Source organism: Gordionus sp. m RMFG-2023, chromosome 1 (genome assembly GCF_954871325.1).
Source record: "Gordionus sp. m RMFG-2023 chromosome 1, tfGorSpeb1-WG-v2, whole genome shotgun sequence".
Classification (NCBI taxonomy): domain Eukaryota; kingdom Metazoa; phylum Nematomorpha; class Gordioida; order Chordodea; family Parachordodidae; genus Gordionus; species Gordionus sp. m RMFG-2023.
In genome coordinates, this window is record NC_088775.1 from 68,628,005 (window position 1) to 68,640,010 (window position 12,006).

The window sequence follows — 12,006 nt, forward strand, 5'->3', positions numbered from 1 at the left end:
TAATAATAAAAGGAACCAAAATTCAATTTATTTGTAATGTTTTAAAAAAATCGAATTATTTTAAATGCAATAAGAATAAGATTTTTAAATATTTAACTAGTTACTTTCAATCAAACATTGCCCATATTTTGAAATAAGATTAACTTTGGGGGAATAAAAAAAACAAAATATACTTAATCATTAGTGATAATGCACCCAATATGGCCAAGAGAGGCGGAAAATTTTATATCTTATTTTGTCCATTACAATTAGTTAATTTTTTTATTACATTAATTCAAAGATAGATGGCAAATAAAAATAAATATCGGTTTTCGAATCGCTTTTGTATAAATATTGGATTGGATCAGTGAAAAATTTGTAGATCTGCATAGCCGTATTTATTACAATAATTATATTTAAATAACTTGTTTCCATCTCTCATTTCAGCTTCAATCCATCTAATCACTCTTCTCGCTTTATTACTATCTTTTTTTAAGATATCCAAAAGATCCAACACTAAAATATTTAATAATAAATCAAACGTAATTAGGGGTTTATTTTAAATATTTCGTAAAAATATAGGTGCATTCTAATGACATGCGAAGTGTCAGCTGTTTCGATTAGGATTTTAAATATAACTTATATCATTCTAATTTAGCATAAAAAGTTACCATTACAGTTATATTAAATAATAATTAGAACAATTGGCAAACCATATAATTCTGTTTCGTAAATCTAATACTATATTAAAAAAATATAGAAACAATTATACAAATCATAGTTCAATTTATTGAAAGTCAGCAATGACCATCGTTAGAGCTGTGCCGATATTAAGCGCTATACAAAAATAGATTGGGCTGATATTTTCAAAAACTTGATCCAACATTTAAATTGTTTTGGATTCTTTTATGATTGTAGATTGTTTACAATAAATATATTATTTTATGCATAATTTCAAAAGGAACCAAAATTCAATATATTTGTAATGTTAAAAAAGATAGAATTATTTCAAAAGAAAGAGCAGCTAAAAATGTGATTTTATTTTTTGTTATATCACTTAGCCAAAAACATTGTCCATATTTTAAATAAGATAGTGAGGGGAAAAAAATAAACTTTTTACTCATGAGAGTTAGTTTAATAGAATTAATGAAATTTGTTCAAAAATTGATGATAAATATAAATCAATCAAATATCGAATCCGTTTTGTTTAAATATCGTATTGGATCAGTGAAAAAATTGTAGATGGACACAAGTGGTGTAACCAAAATTTTTTAGGTTTCGAATGTTATTTAAGATTTGATATGTGAACTTTGAATATAATAAATGATATTTATATATACTATTTAATTACTTTATTGCTAAGGATAAAGAGTAAAATTGCGAATAATAAGAAAGGTTTAAATATCGAAAAGATAAATTATATTTAAAAAATAGTATATTTGCCCATAAAAATAAAAGGCTAAAATAATGCAGGATTGTATCAAAAAAAGTAATTACAAATATAAAAATCATAAGAAATATTCAAAAGATAAAAAATGATAAGAAATATGTCAAATCTATAAATCAAGTTTATAATTTAATTCTCTTGCGTCTTTAGATATTTTCTTATTTCTAACGCATTTTAATAGTTGGGAGTGTGATCATGTTATATTATTAATAAGGCTTGGTCATTAATTTTTGGCGCAGAAGTTATCTTGAAGTAATTTTTCCACTGTGCATGTGATAGGTAGGATCGCTAATAAAATTAACAAATTTTTAAGGTTCTAAGGCTTATTTTAATCAACGACTCAATGTAATTTGAGAACGATTTGAAGTCTTAATAGAGATTAAATTATTGTAGGGTATCTACAATATTGAAAATATAAAACGAAGTTTATCTCTATGCATTGATTATAATAGTAACGTTTACTAATTCTTGCTCTTTAGATCTTGATAATAAATGATATTTAATTATTTTAGTATGGCCAAGTAGTTTTGCGTTATTTTTGATAGGTAATAAAATTTCCTTCAATATATTATATGGAATCTTAAAATAATCCAAGGTTTATGAATATTAACTTACGATTTATTAGCCAGATTTTTGTAATTTTCAGCTTGTTTAAAGCTCGAATTATGTTAAGCTTCAGATAAGATAATGGTACAGGAGCAATTCCAAATATAAATTATTAACGAGGAGTTTTTAAAAAAATCAATTTATTTATAAGGAAAATAAAATGTGTAACATTATAAAATATATTTTGACCAATTTAATGTTTGTTGTATAAACATTTTTGGATTAGGGAGATGTCCTAACCCGGAATCAAACCCCATAGTTACGCCATTGTTTAGCACGGTATTAGTTCACAATAATTATATAGTAATCATTGATTTACCATCATCGTATATGTAAATCGGCATATACTACTTTCCCAAATTTTAATAAATTTATTTACTATATCCTTTTTTAAAGATAAAAATGATATAAACTTTAATCATTTATTTTTTGACCTCATCTGCAAAGTAGATAAAATTTAGGGTAAAAATAAATCAATCAAAATATCGGATAGGTATAGATAAAAAAAGTGGATTGCAACTCTAATTAAAGTATTTAGAAAAATTTAAAGTCAATCAGATTAAGTGTGGCCGAGCACATAAACATTTACAGAAGATTGAAAATCTAGTAAACTTTTCGAAATATTAGATAATTTTAAAAAATATAAATTTTAACGATGTCATATATAACTAAATTATCTACCAAAAAAAAATACGAACCTGATCGTGGTAAGATAATAATAAAATTTTTGGAATTCAGCAAAATTTTAACGAGATGCAATTTTTCGCACAAAACGTGAGTATCTGGAACTAGGTATGGAGGCGGTATCATGAAAGCATTATTTACATCTTCGTTTCCCTTTGATATATTATTTAATATGATATATTTAAAAAAAAAAAAATTTGTTGAAACTGCTGGAGAGTAAAATAAATTAAGTTTTAAGTTGGGGTATACCGATACCACTTTTTGGAGGCCGATGATCCGATATTCCAGATATTAAATTGATATCGGCCGATAACCGATCCGATATCATATCTAATTTTGTATTCTGTAAAGATACCGGTTTTAATTTTTAATTTACTTTTTATTAGTACAACATCTATAATTTTACTATATCATAACATATGTCATTTAAATATATTATAATGATCAGTTATAGTTTATATTCAATTCAATTGCTATTATTTATATAATAAGTAATAACATTAATCTATTTACATAATTAGTAATAAACAAATATATTATGAAATTTGAAATTAATATTTAAAATTAATATATCGAAGATTTCTTTTTAGAAATACCAAAATTTCCAATTTATCAGAGATCGGTCTGCGGTGAACTGTTAATATCACTAGCATCACTAAAAACAGATTCTGAAGAGATTAATGAACACTTTTTTAAAGAATGCGAAAAAAATAACTATTTTGCAGAATGTTTATTAACTAATTATTACTATTAAAAAATTAAACATAAAAATATATTTCGATTTTATTTATAAAAATAAATGGTTTTTTAGATACAACTTTTTTTAAATTTTGTTAAAAGCGCCATTTTATATCGGATCGGATCGGAAAATTTTATAATATTTGCCGATAACTGATATTGTAAAATGGGCGAAATATCGGCCCGATCCGATCCGATATAAAATATCAGTACATCCCTAGTTTTAAGTATACATATAAAAAAGTTTTCCTTCCTTGGGAATTATTCTCACCCTAATCTTTTTTCCTTATTACTGTTTCTAAAATTTTTCTACCAGATTGCCGGTTGTATTTCCTTTGTTTCCATCTATATCTAATACGTTGGCCTCGCACTTAAGTCTCAGGTGACCCATAAGCCTCATGAGGTTTTCTTTCTTCTTAGCCACATTTTCATCTAATACTTTACTGATATTACTACGAGCGAATCTAGAAGCATTGTTATGGTCAGTTTTAGCAACCTTTTGTATGTAAATTTAATAAAAAATTTTTTTATAATTATTAAGATTATAAAATTTAAATAAGTTGGAGTATATTTTTCAACTGATATTTGAAAATGTAGGTAAATGTGCGTACGTATAGGAGATTTTAAAAGTTCAACAAGCTAAATGAAATATGTTACATGTAAAAAATAAAATATTTGTTTGAATATAATTAATAAGAATTGATTAAAAAGATTTATTCTCAGCTTAATGTATTAGTTATAACAGAAACCTTCATGGGTAGGCTGGCCCGCTCTAATATCATATCTGAAAAAAAAAATTTAATTTTTTAAATCTAAATTTAACTTATTTAAAAATTTTAAATATATATTTCAATTTTTTTTTCTAATAATAAATTTCAGTATTGTAAACAAAATGATTGCCTAAATGCACTATACTGTTTATTTTCATTAAATACAATAAATTAAATTTTTAGATATTGGCTTATGGTGGGGTTGAGAAAAATTTCTAAACTTCAAGGGCTTGAGAATTTTTTGTAATATTAAATATGGGCCAACCCTGGGCTTAAAAAATTTTTTTGCTGTTGGCCTGGGCCAAGCTTGATCAAAAAATAAGGCCCATGAAGGTCTCTGGTATGTATAAAATATGTTGAGTATATTTGATATAAAGTTTAATTCATTATATTATTAAATAATCTATGCAAACGTGAAAAATTATTTAAAAATTGGGGAAAAACAAACGTTGATTATTTATCCTATAAAATTTCTAGTCTTAATATTAAATAGTTATTGATATATAATATAATACTCATTTAAGGAATGTTTTTTTTTAAAAAAATCATCGGATGACAATTATTTTAAAATGATAAAAAAAATTTAAAATAATTTCTGAATCTCTACTAAATATCCTCAAATTTTAATTTAAAATCAAATTTAAGTTTATTTTTGGAATCATATTAACTGACCTATGTTCCAATATTACAACAGTCATTTTTATTAAAGACCTATAAAAGTTGTTTTTATTATTTTTTAATAAATATGATAAAGATTGATGGTAATGAGTAGATATTGACCCTTAAATTCTTATTTTGCCACCTGCCTATATAACCCCATTCTTTTTTGTTCAAATTTTTTAATACTACTAACTATTACAATCTTTATGGAAAATATGTTCTGCCAATATTTTTTTAAATTTTCTCATTATCAAAATGATTTAATATTCGCTAGTTTTAATAAATTGAGTTTTTTTTAAAAATTAATATTTTTTTTATTTTTCTATAAAAAAATTAATTGTATAAATTTATTTTTGAGTATTTTAAATTTGGCTAATATTTTTAAACATGTTTTTTGTTTGATTTTTTCGTTGCTTTTTTTCAATTTTTGCATTTAAAAGATAAAAAACAATTTTAGGGTTTTCATGTTTATTTTTTTTACAATCTTAAAAAGCAAACTTATTTGATCTATATATTCCCTAATTTATAAATATTTTTTGGCATAATGGCCAAAAATTAACAACTTTGGTCATTTTATAATATTAATATGTTTTGAAATATAATAAATTATAAACCATGGCTCTGATGTTATGAGTTTTCATCTCTTTTTCGGCTATAGTGAAAGTATTGAAAAATTGGTCCATCTCATCGTCGTATAATACATCAATTTCTTTCATTTCAGATATAAAATGCCCAAACCTTCTAAGTTGTAAAATTCGTATCAAAGTCTATTATGAATAGATTAAAGCAAGTTTAAGCAAATTTGCATGATGTAAAAATAGGTTCTTACCTGAAATTCTGGACTCAAACTCGGAAAGTTCCCGGGCCGGTACAATAAATGATTCTGGGCCGCCTTCAATGGCATAAAACCAAATAAATAAAGGTCTTCGGTTAAGCAAATGTAGTTTTTCTTGCCATGACAATAGAGAGAAGAAAAATGATCGAAAAACGACATTTGACAATTTTTATCGTTATAATCGTCTTCATTTTCGTTAGAATTCTCCATAATATCTTTGTTTGAGGATTCGTTATTAAGAGCAAGTTGATTTTCGAGTTGGCTAAATATATCTTTCAATATTTTTTTTTAATAATTGATGGATTTTTTAATTTAACCCTCTATTGCGTACATCATATTTGAATACACAACCATACCATAAAAAAAGGAATAAATTTTAATATAAAATTTTTTACAGTTTAATTACACATGATGTATAATAGATACACATATATTTTATTTATTTCAATAGTTAATTTTGTCAAAAATGAAATACAGTTATCAATATAAAAATTCTAAAATACGTAGTTTACAACTTTCGAATAGTTGCATTTTTTCCATTTTATAAATTATGTCATTTCTCTTGTACAAATTTTTAAGGAACAGGTATTTAAAAATCCTATTAAATAACGGTAAAAGAAATGTTTTATATATAAATAGATTGTTATATTCATTAATAGTGTTTAAAATTTAAATTTTAAGGTACATGCACCCAGATACATAATGCATACAAATGCAATATCAATTTGGGCTTTTTTGATTTTTTTTATAATAAAAAATGTTCTTTATTTGCTATCTATAGATAAAATGTACTGTATTCCAGAAGATAGTTCTGATTCTAATCTTAACGGCTCATCAGATGAGAAAATTCTTGATTCAAGATCAGCAGATGTTGATTATGCGGTATTTCAACTATTGGTACCACCACATTCCAATTTTAAATTGTGTTTTGATAATTGGTTCTGTGGTATAGAACTTCAAGTATTACTCGCCCAAAAGGGAGTATTGCTCAGCGAGCGCTAATAAATTTTATAATTGTCAGTTTCCAACTGAAAAAGAATTCTAAAAGATGGAGCGTGGATTCACATAAGCGTAAATGGTATCACCGTATAGTATTCCATATACTTGATATGATGCTCATAAATCTTGGTTAATGTATAGGCGAGTATTTGTAGCTTTAAAGGTACCGGTAAATAACAGATGCTATTATTAACATTTAAAATTTCAATAGCATATACTATGTAAATTTAACAAAAATATGAACGCTAGCCTAAAACAAATATCAATTGACACCAAATATAAAAAAAATTAGCAAGGGGCCGACAAGTCTAATTACGCAGAAAAAAATAAGACAGGTTTTAATAACACATTAACCAAAATACTAAAAAGGCGCGGTTTACATTATTTATCAAATAATAAAATTATATGTCTTTATTTTGTAATAGGTTTGAAAGTGAAAAAATATGACTTTTTACATGCATTGTGTATTTAAAATATACACACTGAAATTTTTTTTACGGTTTAAAAAAATTTTTTTAAAAAAATTATTTTTAGTTGTATTAAGGGCTATTTAAATACAAAAATAAGTTTTTTAAAAAAAATTATATCATTTATTGATATGTCACGCAATAGAGGGTTAATTTGACAGCTTTTGTTGGTGATTTAAAAGATAGAGTAAAGGTTTATAAAAAATTGATAGTGCATTTCAAATGACCAATATTTTATTATTAGATCAACAAAGATGGGGTTTTGCCGTTGTTTTCGCACCTTATTATGAGAGCACAAAATACGTGAACATTTTTTATATTTTGTTATCATTCAATTCGAACATCATATAAAAAAATAAAATGTCAATACCCGTTATCGTTTTTTCGAACAAATTCTTATTCAAAACGAACATTTATAAAAAAAAATTTTTTTACATTAAGTTTATAATTTTATTCATTAAAAAAATTCTAAATAAATTTATTTGCTTAAAATAAATTTGTGCATCAATGGTATTGCATAAAAGTAGATTATAAAATAATCAAAATAATCTTGAAAAATAATTTTTTTTATAGCTTTATTAATATTTAATCATACGGAAAAAAATTTATATATTATTTTAATAATTAATGGCGCCATGGCTAAGCAGGTATTTATATATTCCTTTACATGAGAAAAATATCTTTCACAATCTTGAATTGATATCTATAAATTTAAATTTAAAAGTAAAAAAATATTATAAAATAATTTTATTAAAATGTTATATTATTTTTGTTTACCTTTGTATTTGAGAAAGTTCAAACTGTAATTATGCACATGAGATTTACATTTTTTTTATGTTAATGCACATGTTTCTTTTTTAGTGTTTTCATGATGACACAATGATGGATATTTTTTAAAAAAATAGTTAATATCATTCTTAACCTCCATCATTAAAAAAAATTTATTATAATATTACTTTCCAAATCTTAAGGCAAAATTATCCACTTATATAAAAAAATCACAACTTTCTTTGTATTCAACAATAAGTTTATAAATATTCTTTTTTCAAAAAAAAGAAGATTATATTTTATTTACATGCAATTAGTGTTGTTAATTGGTTGGTTGTGTAGAGCCCAGACCCGGGGTTTGGGTCGAAAATATCGACTAAACCAGCTCTGAGCACGAACCCCTAGCACAGACCCGGGGTCCAGACCTGGCACAAGAACCCATTTATTTTTAACTTTTTTTTGAACTTAGTAGGAAGGTATACATAAGATTTATTCATTAAAAGAACAAGCGTTCCCTCTAGGTCTCGCTCGATAGGCTATTATGGCTAGGTGTGTTAATTATATACTGTAGTCTACTATTAATCATAATTATTATTATGAATATTTTTAACAACAACATGATGATATTGATATTATGTATGGGCGTCAAATAAAAGGTGTTTTAATTAAATTTTACTTTAATACTTATTATTATATTAATATTCTAAGTGGGCGGGTCTACTAGGTCTTATGAGGTCAGAAATATTTTTAACAATGGAAAATATTGAAATGGGTAGTGTTGTTCGACTCAGTCGAAAACTGAGTCTAAGTTTTGGGTCGAAAAAATCGACCCAAACTGACTTGAGTTATGAACTCGAGATAAACTTGAGTCGTCGACTAGAGGACGAATATTTCAAATTAATTATTAATAATTAAGATTTGTTCTGTTTTTTACATTTTTTTATTTTAGACTTCCAACTTGAGATTTAAATAGGAATTATATACTTTAGTCAACTAGAGGACGAATAGTTCTATGAACTTGATTCGACTAAAGGACCAATATTTCAAATTAGTTATTATTAATTAAGATATTTGTTGTTTATTACTTTTTTTTTATTTTAGACTTCCAACTTGAGTTGCAAATAGGAATTATATACTTGAGTCGACTAGAGGACAAATAGTTATACTTATATGAACGTGAGTCGACTAGAGGACGAATATATCATATTTGTTATTATTAATTAATTTATTTGCTCTGTTTTTACACAGGATAATTATAATGACCAATATTGTTTGTTAGCTGTTTTAATTTTCCACCTATTAAAATAAGTAAAATTTTTTAATGTAATGTGCAGATACACATGGTATGTGTACCTGGACCACCTGCTAAAACACAGTTTTTAGGTCGTAAGAAAGCAAATCTACACAGATCTAACTGTATATCGTTATGAATCTATCTAAAGTGAATGAAAAGTTCTTTAATATTACATAAAATTAGCCTTTTCTGCACTTGATATTTTCCTATTTACATATAAAATTATTTTTGCCTGCATAAGTAGTGTTGTTAATTGGTTGGTTGTGTAGAGTTCAGACCCGGGGTTTGGGTCTAAAATATCGACAAAACCAGCTCTGAGCACGAACCCCGAGCACAGACCCGGCGTTCAGACCCAAGGTCCAGATCCGGAAAGATGGCACAAAGGTTTAGACATTATCGAAAACTCGATGCTTAGACAATTGTTTTCTGGTTAAAATATTGATTTAGCCGTTTTTAAAAATCGGCTCAAAAATAACCGTTTAACAACACTAATAGAAATCCTGATCACATTATTTAATAAATATATATTTTATTATATCATTGAAAACAAACTCCCTTTTTTGCTTAAAAATACAGGTAAAGCATTATAGGTAAACCGAATGTTAAAGACTCAATTTGGTGCCAATTTTTATTATTTTTTGATAGCCCTTTAGAGAATATTTTTACTTACAATATGATATATAATTAGTTTTTGAGATATAAGCATTTTAAAAATTTTACAGATTTGAGCCCCTATATCTCAAGAACCAGGTGTTATAGCGAGGTAAAATAACGGCTTTCTCATTTATTTACCCTTCTAAATAATTCCAGAAAAAAATGAAATAAAGGCGTGGATAAAATTTATTTTTAACTATTTTATATAATTATTTTTACTTTTTGCAACTCCTGTCTGATACATTTTTTATATTTTATATTTATTTTATAAACAGACAAAGTTAGATCATGTTTTTTTTCAAATAATATTTTATTTTTTGTTTATTTACATAAAAATATAAAAAATTCTTTGAATCTCCTACAAAAATACGAATCAAATCATATATTTACATAATTTGTGTTTTCGAATAGAATAATTATATTATTCGTATTAGTAAGAATTAAATAATTCCTTATTCGTATCGGTTCGAATAATGAAAACATTATTGTTTTTGATTCATCGAATATTCGATGCCAAAAATTAAATTCTTCAAAAATATATTCAAAAATGATATTAAAAATTAATAAGTGATTTATAGATGTTGAAAAAAAAAGTAAAAACTTTTCAAGGAACTTTTAAATACTTAAGAATCATGTCAAATATTTCTGGGTTTGAAAATTTCTGAATAATTTGAAATATTAACAAATAATTTGGAATATTTATTTACGAATAATTTCTAATATTTATAAATTATTTCAAATAATGAGAATAATTCGATCTAATAATTAATAGATAAATAAAATATTCCACAGATAATATATTTTCTTTATTCGATTCGAATAAAATAATTTTTTTATTCATAAAATACGAATCTTATGAAATAAAATAGTATAGTGAATAATTCGTTTTAGGTATAATTTTATTTTTTGTTAAATTTTACTCAATTTCCTACAAAAGAAAATGATGATATTAAAGTTCGAATCAAATATACTAATACAGAATTTTATTTAAAAAAAATAGTTTCTCGTTTTAGAATCATAAAGACGCCAGTATTGTCGTAATTTTTAATAGGATCAGAACTATCCGGGATTATCGCGGGTTTTTAAGAAATCCCTTTATACAAAGAATTATTTTAAAGAAAATATAATCAAATATCTTCATTTGGTGAATGTATGGAAAAAATTAATAAATTTTTTTTAAACTTTCCCTTTTTCTTAACATTTAAAAAAAAATGATTAAATGGTGTCTTTTTTATCCAAGAGTCTTTATTTTATATTAGAAAAAATTATATGCCATTATTTTTTAATAATATCATATTTGCTACAATTTATATAAAGTAACCAATGAGACAGTCAAAAAAAAATCTAAGAATTTATTCTTATTCTTTTTATTTTTACGGTTTATATTTTTTAAAATATATTTAGCCTTTTCAATATTAAAATTTATTTTGTAAATATACAATAACACTGCACAATACAATAAATAATATAAAATATATTTTATTCTGTAAGACTAATATCCCAATTATTTAGGCATATACAATATTTAAGGATTGTTCCCGACATCCTATTTCGCTTCTTTGTCTAAAAGTCTACTGCCTTGCTAAAGACTCTCTCACTTGGAACGCTTGTCGTTTGTTGAGCCAGGAAATCTTTAGCTATCAACGACAAGGTTGGGTAATAATCACTGTTCTTCACACCAAATTTAAAATCTTTGTGCTCAAGGGTTAAAAAGTTATTCGCGTTAACATTTTTACCCCGTCAATTGCTTTACCCCGGTCTCCCCTACATAGAGAAAATTATTTAAGAGATATATAATATCTCATGCTCATGATATTTAATTAAATTAAAATTAAGAATAAAATATAATAAAAAAATATATAAAGTATTAAAAGTATGTATTATAATTTTGTTCTTATAAATACCCCTCCCCCTCTTTCCTTGATTTAATATTTTTTTAAAAAATTTTTTTTTCTCTATCAATGAAAAAAATAACAAATCTATTCCCCTCCCTTTTTTTTCCCCCCAAAAATTAATTCCATAATAAAAATATTTATTTTTTGTTTAAATAATTTCATTCCCAAGTCAAAATTAAATATAAACCCTCTTCCTCCCTCCCTCTTTTC

General features: G+C 24.8%; 1 protein-coding gene across 1 annotated transcript in view; it reads right to left on the minus strand.

Moving 5' to 3' along the window:
- LOC135931625 (nonsense-mediated mRNA decay factor SMG5-like) overlaps positions 1–12,006 on the minus strand; it is a 43,778-nt gene that overhangs the window by 2,228 nt on the left and 29,544 nt on the right. Inside the window, exons 15-19 of the mRNA XM_065468861.1 lie at positions 5,714–5,991; positions 5,499–5,651; positions 3,768–3,950; positions 2,731–2,869; positions 405–495 (exon numbers count right to left, since the gene is read on the minus strand). Coding sequence (XP_065324933.1) covers positions 405–495; positions 2,731–2,869; positions 3,768–3,950; positions 5,499–5,651; positions 5,714–5,991 — 844 coding nt within the window. The remainder of the gene's footprint in view (positions 1–404; positions 496–2,730; positions 2,870–3,767; positions 3,951–5,498; positions 5,652–5,713; positions 5,992–12,006) is intronic.